The sequence below is a fragment of the Opisthocomus hoazin genome, chromosome 15 (assembly GCF_030867145.1).
Source record: "Opisthocomus hoazin isolate bOpiHoa1 chromosome 15, bOpiHoa1.hap1, whole genome shotgun sequence".
NCBI classification, from domain to species: Eukaryota; Metazoa; Chordata; class Aves; order Opisthocomiformes; family Opisthocomidae; genus Opisthocomus; species Opisthocomus hoazin.
The window spans coordinates 21,362,612-21,382,518 of NC_134428.1; the positions used below are offsets into that span (position 1 = coordinate 21,362,612).

Sequence of the window (19,907 nt, forward strand, 5' to 3'; positions counted from 1 at the left end):
CTCATTTTGCATTGAAGGGAACTGAAAAAATGCAGAACGCTACTACAAGATTAGCTTTTATTTCCATTTCTTGCCTGAAAAATCAAACCCAGTCTTCAAGATAGTCCCTATTTCAACAGGCTCCTTTGGAACTGATTCTACTCACCAACAATAGTGGAAAACCTCCGTGTAGGTTCTTTCCCTGTCACCAGTTTGTAGAGTTCAGGGTAGTAAAACTCTAGGCTCTCCAGGAAAACTACGTAGCCCCTTTGGCCCTTGGTGTGGAGAATGTCTAGGAGTCGGCCTAAGTACAGAGCACAGAGAGAGAGGTGAGAAAACAGCACTGTGAACAGCACAAGCAAGTACTGTCTTGCTGAAGTCAAATCTGCTTAAGGCTTGTCTCTGCCACGGCAATGTGCTGTGGAGAATCTAGCTGATTAATTGAGTTCAGCTGAACTCATAAAGTAATGCCACGTATTCTTTATGTTTGTGCTGATCGTTATTCTGAAGGAGTGCAGGCAAATTGGTGTCTGGAACAGAAATTTCGAAAGACACGTTATTCAGTGCAGCCTTCACCAGGCAGTACTGAAACACGAGGATGGCAGACCCTTCAGTGACAAATCATGAAGCACGGCAAGACAGCTGAAAGCCTGCTCTTGGAATGGCATTGGCTGCTGCTTGTGTTAACTGAAATATTTGCCAAGGCTTTGATGGGAACATGAACCCCATGAGCTCCAGTCTGCACAGCACTGGAAAGAACCATTGTTATCAAAATAGCAGCAGTAGATTCTCCCCTTTACATTAAATCTCCGGTAAATGAGATATAGGGTTTCCATTTGATAATCTGTAATTTGATACGGGCTCCCTCCAGACTTAGCAAAATAATACTGTTCAGATAGGGATACAGATGTAGCCATTCACAAAATAATTACCTGCGCGGTTAATTTTGGAGGGCAGCATAAGGGAGTTAAGCACCTCATCCTCATCTTGCTCATCGATGACTTTGCACTGCCGTAAATACGGGGTCAGTTTGGCTGGATTGATGTACCGGCTCAGCATGTGCCGGTTGCATTCCACGTTCTCCCACAAAGCTTCCTCCTCATCTTTCAGTGTCTCCAGGCAGTCATCCATCTCTGGCTCTCCTCCTTAACAAGGGAAACAATTGGCAAATGAACATCAACCAGGACAGCTTCTATCCTGTTGCTTTTTTGTGCTTCCTTGTCACATAAGGATGAGCTTAGAATCCCTTCTGACTCATGCTGGATTTGCCCTATATTGAAACAGTTTGAGCTGAAGTGCAGCCTGTCCACAGCTCATCTGGAAAGTGACAGTTCAGAGAAGCGCTATCTTGAGTCTATGAACTATTGCATATTGCTCCCTAGTGATGAATCTGTAGCTCAGCTAACTCCATGAAGGTCTCTACAAGTCAGAGAATCCCTCTTCATATTAGAAGCGATGGTAAAGGACACGGTGCAATGCAAGAAAGGGTATGAGCTCAAAGCAAAGACAAATACTCGCTGCAGACAACTAAGGCTTTCATCCTCACCGCCTTTGTTCCTCTCAGCTGCGCTGATTTGAACCTGCATTTTTTCCTGCATGTATGTGATGAGCCAACACACGTAAATGACTGCACCACAAGAACAGTTAACTCGTAAGCAAGCAGTTATGTATGTCTGCCTTCTGCAGCTGTGTACAGATTGACTGATGCGTGGGCATGAATGCAAAGACCTTGCCTTTCTCTGCCTGAGTGGGTAAGTGTGAGCATTGTATCACTGGGGTCTGAAAATGTTCTTGACTCATGCAAATATTATCGCATGATTTCTGAGTGCTTGCTAAGCAATTTCCTGCCGCTCCTAATTTGTAACCGCCTCATTAGAGAAGGTTACAAGGCAGGCAACAATGAGGTCAGAAAACTGATAGTAAAGTTAAGAGGAGAGAAACTTTGTAAAAATCTTTCCTTCTTAATTTCGTAATAAATGTTAACCTTTGAAACAAGTCTTATTTTTGCCTTCTAGCTTTCTCAAGATCTTGTCATCCAGGTAGCAGAAGGAAGATAAGCTTCAAGAGTTATTTTACTCCATCAGAGACCATGGTACTAGAAGAATGAGCAGTTCTTAGGTCATGTGAGACAAGAGCTGTGCTTTATGAGACCTTGCTGGTAATCAGTAACTAAAAGCCTCTAAAGCAACATGTTGTTTTTCTTGGACTAGAAGAGTTCTCTCCATTGTGTTGTAATTTCCTCAGCTTCCCACTCTGAGGACTGCAAAACAGCCTGTGTTGCACTTAGCGTCACTGGGCAAAATCAGCTATTAATCTGTATAGCCAGGCGCTACGAACTCCTCATTTTGGAAAATAAAAACACAAGTGCTGATCTGCTAAATAATGTGTTTGTTGGTGTTCTATACTAATGAAATTTACCCTAATGAAATACAGAATAGTTCTACAAAAATAGTTCCTTGCTCGATGTTTTCAAAGGCCTTCCCCAATTGTCCAAAATCCTAGGCTGGGGTTCAGTATCTCTATTAGAAAAATTTGGATGGTTTCCTCTTACTATGGCCAGGTTAGATGAGTGTTGCCGGAGGTTTTTTTGTTCTCCTGTACACCAGTAGCTCTCCCAGAGTTCTTTTCTTTGTAGTTGCACATACTAGGAACCACTTATTTAGCATTTGCTCTGCTGATTGCATATAGATTTTAGTACTGCAGTACATTCTGTTCAATGTGCCGGGAGAGACAACAGCCCTCAGAGGGCCAGGAAGGCCAGGTCTACTCAAGGGGATCCAGAATCATGGGGGCATGGCTGTAGTTACGGCAAAATCTCTCTGATCTTATGAACTCCTCACAAGCTGGATGAAATTCCTACTGAATGCCAGTATTTACGTGTAGTAAAGATGACACTGCAGTAATGAACTGTATAAAGGTAAAACAATAGAAAGAGCTATATAAAGTAGGGAGCAGTGGGGGAATGCTGAAGGTGAAGTAGCTTCATCTGAAGTACACATACATTCTCATGAACCTTGCTCTCCATCACTTCTTCTGGAAATAACCGTATTTCACTTCAAAGGTGAATTTAACAAACACTACATAATTGGAGAAGCTGAACTTTTGGGAGTAGAAGGCAGTAAAGCAGAAGGTCACACAGTACCTTAGTCATCTTACAGCCACAGCTATCTATTGCATCTAAAATAAGGTGTGTTGCAGTCCCTTTAATTTTGGGGACAGCACCAGAAAGCTCACAGATGGACTTCAGAGTGCAAAAGAAGCACTTGCCTGAATTTCATAAAATGCAAGATATCTTGTAATCTGCTGCACTGGACCAGAAATTATTACACACTGTCAGCAGTTCCCTAAGGACATTAGTAAGGGATTTCTCCATTAAATGATGCAAAGAGTTCACTCATCAGCGTAATTCTTAACATGAATAAATTTTTTTACCTGACATTAAAAATACCTTTATCAAATAGTCCCTTGTGTATGGGCATAATACATCCATACTGTTATTTTGGGGACATAATGTTTAATGGGAAAGTCATAAGTATATTTCATGAGTGGCTAAGAATTTTAAAAGGAGATTTCTAGTAGCAAACTCTTGTTAAACACAGTCTATTATCAGGAGTAAGCCCTTAGAAACAACATTTAATGGAGTGGTCTGCCATTGCCATGTAGGAATTTCAGAATCTTCATCTTTTACACCTTGGAAATGCCCTCCCAGCAGCCCAGCTAAGCTCTCTCCTCACTCACGGTGCTGTTGCTCATCACCTCTCAGGAATTACTGCTGCATAACGGTAGCAATCCTCTTTTTCCTAGAGCTTGAGGTCTTGCCTCTGTTGTGTTTCTTTGGCCAAACCGGTCCAAGAGTACAACCCCCCGGTAGCTCCACTGCCTTGTGGAGCTATTCCAGAGACAACAGCAATGGACAGTCGACATTAGCAGAGCACCCTTCTTAGTGAAGGCTGAATGAAATAATTTCTTTGATTTAGTATTTAACACAATGTTGAATAGGAAATAAAATACTTGTGACGGGTTGAAATTTTGGTGTGCTTGTCAAAAACCAGATGTGACAACTGAACTCAGTGGGAAACCAACAAAGGTATTGTATCAGTGGCTTTCATTTTAAAAGATTTTCAGCAGCATATGCACTTTCTAGGTGTTTAAAAGACGCTATTCCCTGTTTCTGTCCTTCCTTCCTGTGATGATATTGCAGAAAAGTTGCTTTCACTTACAAAATTAAAAATGACAGATTTAAAAAATTCTCAAATGTGTAATCACTTATTTCATCTGATCTTCATTATTAACATTATCTAGTTTCTGATTCCAGCACCTCTTGAGTTGTAACCCAACACATTCAGAAGTTGTGATGTGTCCTAGAAATACTGTGGCGTCCATTACAAATCACAGGTGTGAAGTCACAGACTTGGACTGACTTCAACAGACATTAACAAAAAAGAAATAAGAATCGCCACAGCAGTTAAAAAATTGCTCTCCTGCTGCTCCTTTCAGTAGTTAGTATACAACATAGCTTTTATCTGCAGGAGATCTTAATCCAGTAATAATCTCAGCTAGTCCCATCCATTTCAAAGGTCTCTGCAGATGCAGACAAATAGAAGACAGAATCCCTTTTTACATGAAAAGAAACACTCTACTCCCCTCATCTCCTTTTCTCTCTCAGGGACAATCCTTCTCTTAGCTGTTACACACAAATGAATCTTTCTATGTGTTTGCTATTTTTTTGTTATATTTTTCAACCGAACAAATCACCTTGCAGTTAAAGCTGTTCTCTGTTCTCACTCAGACTCCACACTTTCATATGTCAGTGCCACTCTCCACTGATCAAGGGAATAAAGCCTGCAGGCTTCAGAACCAGGGGTGCTATAAAGTGCTCATCACCAGGTCACATCTAAAGCTTCATTTTTTGTGATTCGTTTCAAGCTGGTGCAGAAATTAACCCTTCAGCTGTTTAATTAATTGCATCAGCTTGCTCTGAATTCTTGTCAGCCTGTCGATACTGAGGAATCGCCATGTAGCAGACTGCAAATGCAGGCTTCAGCTAGGCTTTCTGATTTCTTGATAACTCCTTTATAAAATATGAAAAAAGGGTATTGTCCTCATACTGAGAAGCAGAAGGAAGTTTATTTTGGAAGAAGTGATCTATTTAATGTTTTGGACTTCTGCATTTGTCACAGATGTTCACAGAGTGGCAGTATTTAGAGAGAAACCACAACACAACAACACACAAAATGTTTTTGCAAATTATAAATTAATAAGAATGAAAGTTTATGTTAAATCCTAAATATGTGAATAAAGACCAGGATAGGATTACGTATAAATGATCACACTTTAAAGCAAACATAAAGATTAAAATAGCACTTGAAAGCTGTGTATATAATTATCCTTAACATTTTGAGGGAATTGTGTTACATCCTCTTTCTATGCATATCGCTAGATTTCATGGGGCAACACCCTTTCTCCCTCAAGTCTGTGTAGCACCTCGCATGATGAAGTATAACAACAGGGTGATTTTCTCAAAAGCTGCTTGTATGGATATGTGCAGATTTGCAATATCAGAGAACCACAAAACCGCAAAGGGATTTAGAGCTATTTTTAATTTTAGAGGAAAGTCACAGTTTAAAGTATGATAAGGAAATTCTGTTCCTTTGCTTGAGGACAGGAGAGCTCTGTTTGCACTCCTGGCTTTTGGAAATGCTGAATACCAGCAGCTTCCAATTATGCTGGCTGCACCACTGGATGTTTGATGGTACTGAAAACTACTTTTAAAAAGCTTAAACATCGATTGAGACTAAATTTTCTTACCTGTACTTACAAATTTTTTCCATACCGGTGCTTAAATCTGGACTCCCAAAGGAGAGGAGACAATGTCTTCATCTGCCTTTAAATGTTTGCACTTTATATTCATTCTTTCTACCTCAGCATCCCCACTTGAAAACAACACTAGTAAGAAGCATTTTTATGACAATTAGTGACTATAAAGCACTTGGAATCACCAAAATGGGAAAGCCCTAGAAAAACACTTACTATTAGTGCAATTTTATTACTTCGGATATTGCAGACCTTAGAATACTGAGTGAAGCCAGCAGCACTGCTGAATGCACTGGGCTGTATTTCTGTTTTAATTCATGGTGGCTGTATATGGAAAGAACCGTTCTGTATATATCAGACACCCCTCTTTATATAAAAGATTCAGCCAGCTTACTGAATGCCACGTTTTCAACAACAAAGAATAAAAAAATATAAAATAAGAGAAACCAAAGTAACAGAAGAGCAGGAAGCTTTAAACACAAAATAGGTTGATTTTAGCACAAATATATTCTGTTCAATTCCACTGAGTCAATCCTCCTGTCACACAACATACAAAAAAACCTCCACAACACTGGTAGGCTTGCAAGGCTTCAGTGCGGTAAAGCTAGACCTTCAGTGAAGCCAGATGATAGCCACAGCCATAAATACTGCTCCCATTCTCTGAACAGAAGAGAGACAGAGATAACCAAAACAAACTCCCTAACTGCTTCAAAGGGCTCTGAAGGTATATTCATCTTGCATCTACAAGCAGAAGAGGGAAAGAAAATTCCCCTCATTTTCATAACTATTAGCTCAACAACAAACAAGTGAGAGAAAAATTAATAATTCTATCATGTTACTCTTATTCAGTATCTCTGCTCCGTGAAAAAAAAAAGAAAGCAACAGAATAAATCAGCGATTTGTCTCTAATCACTATTCCTGGGCTAACAGAAGAGGGCCAGAAGAATTAATACTACAGGAACTCTCTTTAATTATCTGTTCCTTTGCTTTTATTTACTCTCCTAAGAACAGATCCATATAACACTCCACCTCCGAAAAGAAGAAAGGGTAATGCATACACAAAGCACGGATCAATTATTGGTATTGTTAGGCAGCACATCCAATGGTTTTCTTAGCATTGCCTAAACCAAAAACCACTGTATTCAACAAAGACACACAAGTTTTTCTATATTGCAGGATAATATTGCTAAGAACTAAAAAATCCTTGCATTGAATTCCACACGTATTACATTTAGCTTTTGTCTGCTTTTGAAATTGCGTATGAAATTCTGTAAAATACCTATCACATTCTGCAGGAAAAAACTATTTATACATTGAGTGTTGTTTTGCCCAGTGAGATATTGTTGCAAAAGACCTTAATCAGTGCATTAATACTTCCTAGGATCCTGTAATGATCTCCGTTTCATAAAAGGCTAAGATCTACGCTTTCCCATTTTGCAGTCCATCTGGTGAGAATGTCTAAAGTCTATGTCTTCCTTAAGTCTGCCAGCTTTACAACTTCAGAGCTCTTAGCATCATCACACAGGAAGGAAATGACTAATTTTGTCTCAATAGCGAACCGATAGCAGATTGTGCTATCGTGAACGTGCAACATCCAATCAGATTTGGTTATAGAACATATATTACCAATAATAAACAAAGAAAATGGAAAAATCCTCCTCTACAAATAGCTTAAATAATGTTTTGACCACTCAGTCATTTTTCAATGTGTTACTATTTTCTGCATACAGTGAAGATGTTTCTAGCTCCCTCAGTAAGCACTAGTGATAGAGCAGCAAATTCAGAGAGAGGATTCATCTCACAAATCTGAATTAGGCATCTAGTTTAACTTAGAAATCTAGTTCTCTAGTGAATGGAAAATTATCTGTTCAAAACTTAATCCCACCATTTTACACTTCTACCTTCTGAAGATTGGTTTCTAGTCGCAACTAGCTTCTTAGGTTCCCTCTAGGGTCAGTGGAGATTTATCCCTTCCAATGGCAATGACTACATGTGTGGTTAGATACTATTCTGTTCTGTCATTCTGTTTAAGAATCTGATACCCAAATTTCAGAAACTGTTAGTACTATCATTATTAAATTATAATACATGTGAAAGTAAATAAGAAATGAGAGGTGAGCAATGAAAGATGGAGAAAAAATTACTGAAGAGGAGAGAGAAAGACGAGATTTGGGGATGAAAAAGGGTGAGGCCAAGGGAAAAGGAAATATAAAAAAGGAACAGGAAAAGAAAAAGAAAGTTAGAGAAAGCGGAACTCAACAGAATGAAAGTGGGGAACAGAAGTGAGATCGAGATGAGAAAAAGGAAGGGCTCAGTAAAGGCAAAGGGGAGGAATGTGGAGTGTAAAGCAAATGAAGGGATAAATAGGGAAGGCTTTGCCACAGATCCTGACACATTATAAATTAGTGTTAGCTCTGAGCATGCAAATCAAGATAATGGCACAATAATTTAAATAAATAATTTAGCACAGGAACTTAGTGCATCTATTTTAAAGGACTTCCAAAGTAGCAGTGGAGAGCTGAATGCCTGACATTTAATAAATGTTTTAATCTACACATCCTCCATCCTGTTACGCATGATGATGAGGAGGACAGCAGAAATCACTGTGCGAACGTAGTACAAATATGTTTATATATCTGGCCTTTTTTTCGTGAATGCAGCATTAGCTTCTGAGACGAGCATTTCCTTTCAACTAATGTGTGCTAAAAGCCAAGATCTAAAAAAGAAGCTGTCATCCTCTGGCTGCCAAGGGCTCATGAGAACACTGGTCCAACAAATGCTTCAGAAGTCATTACTAGGTCCCAGGTTAATTTTTTCTTGAGACTGACTCACTCTGCTTTTACAATTGTTAATGAGATTCTCACTAACTTACAAGGAGGAGAAGGTGGCACAACTGGGGGCAAGCGTATAGTACTGTGTGATTAGGAGGAGTCTTGAATTAAAAATTCAAGTTGCCCAAACATGCAAATGGATTTGATGTTCATAGGTTATGTCCCAGTAAATGTGCACTCACATTTCAAAACCCAGCACATTCTGTGGTACAGAGAGCCAGTGTTCATAAGGGATTTCCATAGGCTGAGCTACATAAGAACCTGGTAAGGATAAAGATTCATTAGCTGATACACACATGTGAAACTCCCACAAGCTTTGCACAGATAGTCTGATTCTCATCAGTGTTATTAACACTTCACTTTTATTAATACGAGTCACATAAAACAGGAAAAGAAAGAAGTGCAGCTCTGCCATACAAACTGCTACTTAGTCTGTTTATTTAAAAAGTTGACACTTTCTGCAAACTCTTATGTTACATGAGATTAAAAAAACAACAAAAAACACTCAGAGAACATCTTCCATGCAGTTAGATAATGATTCCTTGTAGGTGACAGTCTCATCCCCAAACAGTCAAAGGATAATGCGGAACACATTAGATGGGAGGGCTGCACTCTACTTTAACAATCTCCAAATTCAGCAACAACCGACAGTAAATGCGTAGGCCATTCTTACAACAGAAGAGGTTACACTCAAATCTTGAATACTGTCAGATAATCTCACTGTAATTCACCAAGGCCCAAAAAAGTTTGAAAATAATATTTCATATTATAGGCTTTATAATATGACAGGAAAAGAAGACAGAACCCTATATTAAGAATCTTACAGTTTGTCAAAATACACAAAATACAAACAATGAACAAATAAGAAGCCAACTCTCATAACCCTCGTATAAAGGTCAACCTCAACAAAAAATGCTACTCCAAAGACATGAAAAACAACCCACATGCAAACCGTTCACTGCATTACAACAGCAGCATGCATTGATCATTATGAGAATGATTGTCAAATGCCTTAAATGTGCTATGCAACGGTGTAATAGCTGCCCAGCTAGCTCTGTGAAGACTTACCCATCCATGTTTAGCTCTTAATTGCTAACGATATATTCTGTTGGATCAAACACTGTCCAGTCTCCTAAGGGGGATGACTGCTATGATTCACACGTACATTTTGTTCATTTTATTTAAACGCACAACTTCATGTAGGTAGAACAGATACCTATACCTTACTCCACCTGTGACCTCTTTATTACTTTAAAATAGACCTAACGTTAAAGAACAGACTGCTGCCTTGCACATGCTAGTTTGACTGCGGCTTGAAGAATGACACATGTGCCTTACACAACAAGTACCTGTAGTCTTTCCATCTCAAAGTCACTGCAAGAAGCAAGGTTCACTTCTAGTTGCAGACTGCCATAGTCCTTGATGTCCTGCTCATTCCCAAAATACTCCATCCTTGTAAGCTTGCATAAAGCTGCATGAACGTCTCAGCCAGCAGAGCACAGAACACACAGGAGACAACTGGATGCCATTTGTCAAGAAAAAGCATACAATAGATCACAAGCAGCCTGGCCTAGGAAGGACAAAACCTCGCCAGCAATCAGAAGGAGCTTGCTATTTAACAGCTGGAAATCAGAATTCTCCTTTCACATGGAAATGGCTGTACTTGGTTTTTGAATAGATTTTTCCCACTTATGCTTTCTGGTCACCTCCTCTTCTTCTTGCTCTGTGTCCTCTCTGTTCTTGTAGTGGTGTCATGGGACTGTGTCACGTAGCTCCGGAAACATACACCAACATCCTCTCTCTCAAACTTACTGTCTATATATAGTAGATAGAAAGGCGCCGGGGGCTGCGTTACTTCCCTTTTCTTCTGAACAGAGGTTGTGGGTAACTTTCAAATATGACACCATTGCAGAGGAAAGTCTTAGAGGAAGGGTTCTCATAGCCACAGAGAGCTGTGTGCTCTGGATGGAGCAGGAGAGACCGGAGGAGTACCTCAAGCAGCTCCTCCTTTTCTGCAGATAACACAGCTGGGGTTCATTAACAACTCTGTGTCACCAAAGCAGCCTCGCTGTAAGGCCTGTGGTTAAGAGCAGGAAAGAAGCCTCTAGAAAACAGACACAATCCTCTCTCCATCCTGCAGGAGGGCTCCTTTAAGTCACTTCTACAGCAATTTAAAGTAAAAATTGTCTGATCTTTTACTTAACAGGACTGTTCTTTATTTCTGTAAGTTGTCACCTCTCTATGACCTTGTCTTGCTGCCTTGGAGAAGAGATAATACCAAATACTTGGCAATTCTGTATTTCCTACCTTCAAAGCATTGCAAGGAGGAACTAAGCATCTTCCATTGCTTTCTCCATAAGTAAGTCCATTGCTCTGATGATATAGAATAAAAGGCTGTAAAGCTTTTGTGTGGAAAACTTATCCAAGAAGAATTAACTAACCATTGGAAGAGACTAAACTCTGTTCTTATCGGGAAACTCTGGCCAGTTCAGTTCATGGTTAACATGTATTTTTTTAAAAGACCAAAGAAACAAAGTACCAAAATAGCAAGAAATCTGACTACCCATCTTCACCTGAGCGTGGTTCTTGAAAATGAGTCAACACAAGAAGTATGAGAATTCTACTGAATTCTCTGCTGACTGTGGAAATAAATACTTGTGACAATAGCAACTGGAAAGCGATGCCAGAATTACACTTCATTTGTGAGCATCCCAGTCTCTAAGCATGGGCAGCTGCTGCTAAGACAGCATCTACAAACAATGTTTTACAAAAGCAGGATTTGCAAGGTTATATGCACCCAAATCCAGTTCTTTTGGAGATGTTTAGCAGTACCAAGGGTGGTAACCAACTAGAAGTCAGTGGAACCTTTATTTTATTCTCCTAACTTACGCCCTGAAGCATGACAATTCCTTATGTGCTATCTACATTAACTGTACCTTATAGCATAAAGTATCACAAGCTACCAACAAAAGCATTTGCAGAATGCGCAGAAAAGCATTTGTTTTAAATGCAGTGTTGTATTTGTGTATGAAGTAAGGTTACATGCAATATGAGCACTAGTAAATGGCTCCCACACGTGAGGATTGATTTCCCCTATTTCTCATTCCTATTCAAGGGCACAACTCATAATTAGGGTCAGATTTTCAAATAGCGTAGGTGGCATTTAGGCATCAAAATAAATGGCCAGATTTTTGCAAGACTTGCCTCAGAGTGTGGGATAAGATAGCGTTATGAATCACAGAGCTGCTGAGTGTTATGCACTTTTAAAATTCAGGTCTTTCTTACATGCTTAAATCGAAGCTGAGCTCTTTCAAAAATCTTTTCACAACTGGATCATTCTTCAAACACTAAGTATTTGAAAAATGGGCCTTTAAAGCTTTGTGAGGTGCTAATTTTTACATGAATAGGAAACTGCTGTACATAGCACCTATAAATCTAGCTGGCAGCAGTATTGAAGTGGTTGTGATTCTCCAGTATTGTCTAAACTCTCCAATGGCGCACATTCCACAGGGAGAGGGCAGACACTGTGTGTCAGTGCTTACCTGCATTAATTCTAACCCTTCTGAATCCATGAAATAAATATTTTGTTAGCTAACAGGTGATGGTAAACACTGCTGTTGCATCAATCTATTTTCAGCATCTTGTGTCCAACCACAGTTGAGATTTTAAGATGAAATTTTAAACTTTGAACCCTCTGAGACATAATAAAAGAAGGGTTCTTTCTACATGACTAACAATATTTCTTTCTAGGAGGAACAAAACCAAAATTATTTTTCTTATGCTCAGAATTTAATACAGTGTAGAAACCATATGAGGTTTTAGATTAGACTCTCCTTTCATTGTTATTTTCTGTATTTATCTTTATTTTCAAAGCTGGTAAGTTCAGCCTTGCAGAATCTATACTGCTGACTCAGCTAACTCAGCCAAAACTCATAAAAATCTATTTTAAAAAGGTCCAATGATTTTATTTTCTAATCATAAATATGAAATTTAATTAGCATCTCATTGCTAACGAAGTCATCACAGAAGACAAGACTGAGGAATTAGGCACAGGGATGGAACTTCAAGCATAAAACCAAACAACTGTTGTGCAGGAGCCAGTTTAACTCCTGCTTTCCTCCACTCAGGTTTCAGATCTTTTAAGAATTCTGTGCTGTGTTCACTTGTTTCCTTCTTTGATGGCAAAGCTGTTCTATCTTCTGTTGCAGTAATTACTCTAGCATGATATAGCATCATGCGAAATACAGAATAACAGCAGATAAGGTTCACTCCGGATTAGAAGCAGAAGCAAGACAGAGCAAGCTGAATCTGAATTCAAAATCCTATTTTGTCATAAGCTACACAGGTCAGTAAGTGTTTCAAATTCTATAAAAGCAATACACTCATCAACTGAGGAAGGAACTCATATTATTCTCCTGGGTACTGCAAACATCAGTAAGATTGAAGGACTTTTTTTAAAGGAAGCATACGGAGAATTTTAAAAGCCTCTTTAAAATAGGAAATTTGTCCAGCTTTTGCATTATTAGCATTCCTAGAACCTGTGTCCCAGGCTGACATCAGCACTGCTGCTGGCATTACTGGCCGAAATTCTGTGTACTGTGAGCTACGTCTACCAGCTTCTCCCTGGAGTTCTTGAGAGGACAGGAGCTCTTTATCTGTCTTTGTCCACCCATGCCTGTATGAGAGGGTTTCATGAGAACTTTTCCCTGCACAGCAACACAGATTGTTACCTGAGGTGAAGGCAGGGACAGACATTCTACTGTTGTTCCATGAGGTGCCTTGGTGAGGGTGCACAAAATACAGAACATCACAGACCAGAGGACTCTGTGAGAAGTGGGCAAGTACCGTGGGAGAGCTCTAAAAGGGCTGAAGAACTACAGTAACCACAAAACTGTACTTTCTCCTTATACTCACACTGAAATTGTTGACAGCAAGTTAGTGTAGGAGGAAGTGTTTACAGGACCTGTCCTGAGAGCAAGTAATTATTAATAATTCCTGGATTGCTAGAAAAGCTTTTGGAGTAACTCTGTGTGTGGGCATGCCCCTTGGTTGTTCTCAGTCACAACATTCTCTACGGTAAAAAGGGCTTTACTCCTGCTGGTCCTGGTTACTTATGGGTGGGCAACTTTTTAATTCTTGTACACTCCCTGATGTGACTTGAAAGCTGGAAACATCCAAGAACGTGGCTGCAGCATTATAAAAGCTTTCTGTTTTTCAATGTGGCAAAACCAGCTCTCTTTATTATCAGTAATGGAAAGCAGATGTTCTACATCAAGCAATGTTCTATCTAGTAAGGCAGGGGCAGTTTGGGGACAGTGAAGCTTTCTTGGATGCTCTGTCACGCTAATTTTCTCTTGAGGTTCTCAGAATGCTTTAAAAGTACCATTCAGTTTTCAGGGCAGCTGCCAATGAGTACAGCAGTATTCTCATACCAGATGTAAGGATCAGCAGACAGAGCAGGTAAATGATATTCATGTGTCCACATTGCCAAAACCAAAAGCACAGTCCACAGGTTCTGATGCTCAGCTGTCCTGCTGTACGTAGAGCATCTCCCTCCATCTCTCATCTGAAAGCCTCCTAGTAGAAGCAAGTCTATCTATATTCTGATGAAAAGCAGCACTAAGTTTCTTTAGGAACAATTCATATTCTAGATTCTGTCTTCACTTTCCTCCTTGCATACAGCAGGAAAAACGTTGGCTCTGAGAAAGTAAAAATATGGAAGGAGAACCATATACTTTATTTTGACATCCTGACCATTTCTCTCTCCTAGAATTAACCCTTTCTGTCCTGACTGCTTAGAAGTGAGGGATCTGTGAGAAGGAAGAATGGTATTTCACCTTTCTAGTACTCATGTTCTTTGTCTTTTACAAAATATTTCATATATTAAAAAAAAAGGTAAAATTTGCAAAAAGAGCCCAATTTACCTGTGTCGTGTTTTCAAAAATGAGAAAAATACATGGGAGCCTATGTTCTCACTAACAGATATCAGATTAAGGATTCAATTCTGACAACTTTTGGAGTTTAGCAACTTTTAAGAAATTGTAAGAAGAGTCCTTAGCCTGATGCTGGCTGCTCATTCCTGCTTCTCAATGGGGTGAGGTGGTCCAGTGGAAAAAAAATATTTTTTTTCATGGTTAAGTTTCAGCTGGATCAGTTTCTTCATCCACTTCCCCACATAAGTCTGCAAACACTTACGTCAACAGGGCACGAAAGGCAGTGAAAAAGCAGCAACAAGCGGCCAAAGCCAGGTCTTCAGCAGGGTTGCTGCTAGATGCATAACCGCAGTCTCAGAGGCTGAAGCTGTTCAGGCATTTTTGGAATGCTGTCCCACATAACTCAGTGAGTCAGCAGTTGCAATGAATCTGAATGAAGAGCAGAGATACTGCAACGTTCCGCCAGTACTTCCTAGTACTGTTCCACAAATTCAACCATTTTTTATTCACTAGGAAACAGAAATCTTATCAGAAAAATAAAATTCATCAAAGTTTTATAATAAAATTTGGCACAGTTTTAATTTTAGTGAGTTGAAATCTGACCTCAAAAAAGTAAAAATAAACAATGTCTGTTCAAAACAGAACTCTGCCTCTGGCTGTCCTCAGATAATGTTTACTCAAAATGCAAGGCCAAAAGTATCAAGTCGCTACCAATTGTTATTTTGCCCAACTTCACATACATCAGGACAATTTTACATTGCTGTTACACTATCATTCACTTGCAATAGCAAACAGCCACAGCCCAGAGATGTTATCATCAAGACTGACTTGGTAAACCCTGCACATTTTACTAGCAGTTGTGGTGATGAGGTGAATGGTAGAGTCGAGGTGAGCTGAGTGAGGACTACCAGCTTTCTTCAAACGAATGATACACACAGTCTCTGGTATCTCCAGTGGAGTGGTGATGTCAGTCTCTGTAAACCAGACTTATCCTGGTTCAAATTTCCAGAATAACTCTTTATGTTTCTTTCTAATATTTGTGATGTCACTCAATCTAGCAAGCAAAAAAAGGAATTAAGCTTTCTCACTTAAACAGTTTGAGAATCTGAAATGGATAATTCTGGTAAAGCATATTTTCAAAGCATGAAGCAAGTTTAAAGTAATAACCATATTCGCCTTTTGGATTCTTGTATGCAAACATTTAGCACTTAGCCAAAAATGCTGCTGTTCCTTCTCAGGACAGAATGGTCCAGCTGGTGGCTCACAACCCACATTCAACCATCAGAAGGCATTTATGCAATTCACTGTGTTGTTCTCTGGAGGAAATGAGGATTGCCGGTTTGGGCAGCAGACAGCTGCATGTCGCCTCTTGGGCTTGTGTAAGGCCAAATTCACAGCAGAATGAATTTCTGGTCTGAGACTACGGAGTTCACAGCTTCCATGTTAGAGGAGGAGGAAGGTGGGAAGTGACCCACTGCTGGACATGTAAAGCACAATACAGAATGCCAAGATGTGGCATTGCACAGCCCACAGAGTCTGATGCTTGGTCTGACTTTACAGTGCTCTGCTTGCAGGACCAGAGGATCAGCATTGGACCATGTTGTCTGAAACACAGCACAACAACCTGTCCTACTACAGCCAGCTGTATGTGTTAAGCATTCTCCACAAGAGAAAAGAAGTGGAAGAATCTTCCAGATGAAAATATGAGTTTGTGAGTGAGGTCTAGAAACCTCACTAAAGCAACATGGCCTATCTCTGTCTTCCCTCTGATTTTTGATTTTTTCATTTGCAGTGCTTGATGCATTCTTTCATTTCCCTTGGATCAGTCACAAACCAAAGGTGACAGACACACTCAGTTCTAAAGCATGCCCTATGGAGACAAGTTTGTTCGGTATCTTTGCTCACCTGATGAAACTACCATATATGGGATGGCAATCAGCATCAGAGAGGAAAAGGAAAGGAGATATTAAATAAGACAAGTGAGGCAAGTCAGACAAACGGGTCAGACTGAAGGCAGAGAGGACTTGGGATGTCCTGTGAGGACCAAAATAACAGTGACAAACCACCCTCTGCCTTTTCTCTCATGTTCTTTCCTCACAGTAGTTGAATATTCACATTATCTTTACTGTTCCAGTTCCTTTGTGCAGAGACTGTACTTAGATCTGTGCTGACGGCATTAGCTATTTAATAGGTTTGCATCCAATATTTCTAATACTATCCTGCTCAAATAGATTTAGATTTATGCACTACTATCATGTTATAATGATGCAATGAGTTTGCATTTTTCTGCATTGCAGAAAGTGCTACAATGTATCAGGAGCTTGTAATTAAACCCACAGCCTGCAAAGCGACATTCCAATTCTGACCATTTCTATCTTAGACCTGGCATTTTCCAGTTGTTCTTTGCAGGTGAAGAAGTTCAGTCCTTCCTGAAACCGTATTCTCGCATGGCTTCTAAAGTAACTGTCAAGCCAGATGCTGCTCTCCCAGGTGTGCAGCCTTACTTATTCATTGACTGGGTGAAGGTGTTGCTGTCAATAGCATTTAATCCAGTAAAACTGCCTGGATACTGCTCTCACTATGGATATGGGCAAGTCACTAAAACACCATCCTGTAGTGTAACACTCCATAGGAAAATGCCCAAGCATCATTTTTCCTTCAGACCACAGACTTGCAGACTGAATAAAAACTGATTCAGTGTTTCCAGCCTTACAGGAAATGTAGTACTTCTTCGCTTTTTTCTAACAACTAAAGCAGAAGAAAAACAAACCCTTTTTTGTCCTAGCACAAAAGTTTAAATATCTTTTGTTTCATATTGCATTGATATCTTTCATGGCATAAATTCAAAAATGAGAGAATAAAACCCAGAAGGAAATTAAATTTTCTACAATAAAACATGTTAGTCTTGGGTCTTCCTGAAAAATACGTAATTGGAAATACAAGAATAAGTTACTGGAAGGATGAAACACACTCAAAATCTTCTCAAACAATTAAATATTGAGACTTATTCTGACATGTTTTGACAGGAACTGTAAAGGAAGGAAGACTAGCAGTATAGTAGCAGAGAAAGTCTTATCTTAAGCTTCTTTTTTTTTTCCCAGGAGAAAATCAGCTCAGCAATAATAAAGAAGGTGGAAAAAGTTTATGGAATTTTATATTTTCAGTCAGTGCAAGATATTAGTGAAATGAGTTTGATGATCTCACTAACTACGTCATTATAAACTATGAAAACATACAGAATGGCAACTCCCTTGACGTGGCGCTCAGGAACATGGTTTAGTGGTGGACTTGGCAGTGTTAGGTTTACAGTTGGACTCAATGATCTTAAGGATCTTTTCCAACCTAAATGATTCTATGATTCAGAAAAAGGCAAGAAACAGAGATGCAGGCAGCAGCTGCTGGAAAGACACTGTGATGACTTCTTGTAAAAGACTGTGATACACCAGTAGACTTTGGAGAGGATCCCGGTAAAATTGCAACCAGAGAGGAAACGTTCTTTTAAACACAGATCAGTTTGGTCAGTGAATGGTAAATGTCACTGGTATTTTAATTGAGATGTTTAAAGGCTTTAAATGATCTTATAAATGTGATAATCTTTCAGCTGATGATCAAGGAGTAAAGATTCAATCACCAGGTGCACTGTAGTTTTGAAATGAAGTGTATTCGGTGTAATCTTTAGAAAAAGAGTTGAAGCAACCTTCAGGTGTTTTCCCACTTTGTTCAGGATTCAGAATTCACAGAGGGAAACATTTGAAAAGTTTCTTTATTGGTGTTTCAAACCCTGGAGGAACTTACTTTTGTGCTCAAATATATTAAATGTGTGTAACAAGCTATTACATGTACTCATGCTGATTTCAAGTATGGGCACAGCTAGATCAGAAATGTTTATACACATATAGAGCTGCAAAAAATGAAGTGGAAACAATCCATTAACTGCTAATGATAACCATATATGTAATGCTAGCATACAGCTTTTTCTACATTCAAATGGAAAAAAAAACAATCCTTATCCCATTCTAAGCAGAAACTCTGTTAAATTTACTCTCTGGCGCCTCAATTACCACCTGAGGAAAATTTGCCAGCAAACAAGCAGCGCTCAGGAGGCCAGTGGGAATCCTTTCATTGGTTACAACGGAGCTGTATTCCTCCCATGAACTACAAAAACCAGGGCAGACTATCAGACTTGAGCAAATAACAAGCATCTTTGTGTAAGGCCAAACTGGCCTCAGGGACCAGAACAAATATCTCTATTAATACTACACAATGTTACTTTACACAGAAAAATTCACTGAGGCAACAATTACCACAAATAATATCACATCCACAGCTGTATATGCATTTATCCTTTTGACAAAACCAGAATGTTATAGCATTTCGTTTGACATTTCTGAGAGATTTCCAGCGAGATTTGACAAATTTCTCTTTCCTCTTGAGTTGCTAAACAGATTCACCAAAGCAGACAGCATTAGAACGTAATGCCCCATCCAGCACTGAAGATAAAATAGATTTTGTGGGACTGACACAACAGGAACTTCTGGTGCTATTAGTAATGTACTTTTCTGAGCTGTGAAAAAAACTCCTGTGTGTTTGCATTTTGTATAAAAAAGTACAAAGGGTTTAACCACTGGTAAAATTTTAAATGCACTCCCTGTAGATCATTAAGCATGTGAACTCATGGTACTTACAAACTATCACTGTTCCTAGATCCTAGAAGAGAAGGCTGAGAGGGGACCTTATAAATGCTTAAAAATATCTGAAGGGTGGGTGTCAGGAGGATGGGGCCAAGCTCTTTTCAGTGGTGTCCAGTGACAGGACAAGGGGCAACGGGCACAAACCAAAGCAGAGGAAGTTCCGTCTGAACATGAGGAAGAACTTCTTCCGTCTGAGGGTGACGGAGCACTGGAACAGGCTGCCCAGGGAGGCTGTGGAGTCTCCTTCTCTAGAGATATTCAAGACCCGCCTGGACAAGGTCCTGTGCAGCCTGCTGTAGGTGACCCTGCTTGGGCAGGGGGTTGGGCTGGGTGACCCACAGAGGTCCCTGCCAACCCCTACCATTCTGTGATTCTGTGATTCTGTGATTCCCCATATTTGGCAGAAGGTTCTGAAGGAAGAGAGGTGTTCAAAATCAAAGTTCAGAAAATACTTTTATGTTTAACTAAAGTCAGTGCAAAAACCTCCAGCCAAGGAGTAACCCGCTGCCCACAGCTGGGACACACCATGGCAGGGTACAGGGCAGATCTGCTGTGCTGTCCAATTGCACTTTAAACCAACTGGCTCTCTATTCTCCTTTTGCCTGAGAGAGGCAAACGTGAGAGGGTAATATAGGGAGAGAATACTGACGAAAGAAGAA

The 19,907-nt window shown here is 39.7% G+C and overlaps 1 protein-coding gene across 4 annotated transcripts in view; it reads right to left on the reverse strand.

The window, feature by feature from the left end:
• Positions 1-19,907, reverse strand: part of CARD11 (caspase recruitment domain family member 11) — a 114,616-nt gene that overhangs the window by 24,311 nt on the left and 70,398 nt on the right. For all 4 annotated transcript variants that reach the window (XR_012765647.1, XM_075436757.1, XM_009936494.2 and 1 more), the window contains exons 2-3: positions 912-1,124; positions 146-283 (exon numbers count right to left, since the gene is read on the reverse strand). Coding sequence is in view for 3 of the 4 variants with exons in the window: in XM_009936494.2 (XP_009934796.1) it covers positions 146-283; positions 912-1,124 (351 nt within the window). In the remaining variant the exon portion in view is untranslated. The remainder of the gene's footprint in view (positions 1-145; positions 284-911; positions 1,125-19,907) is intronic.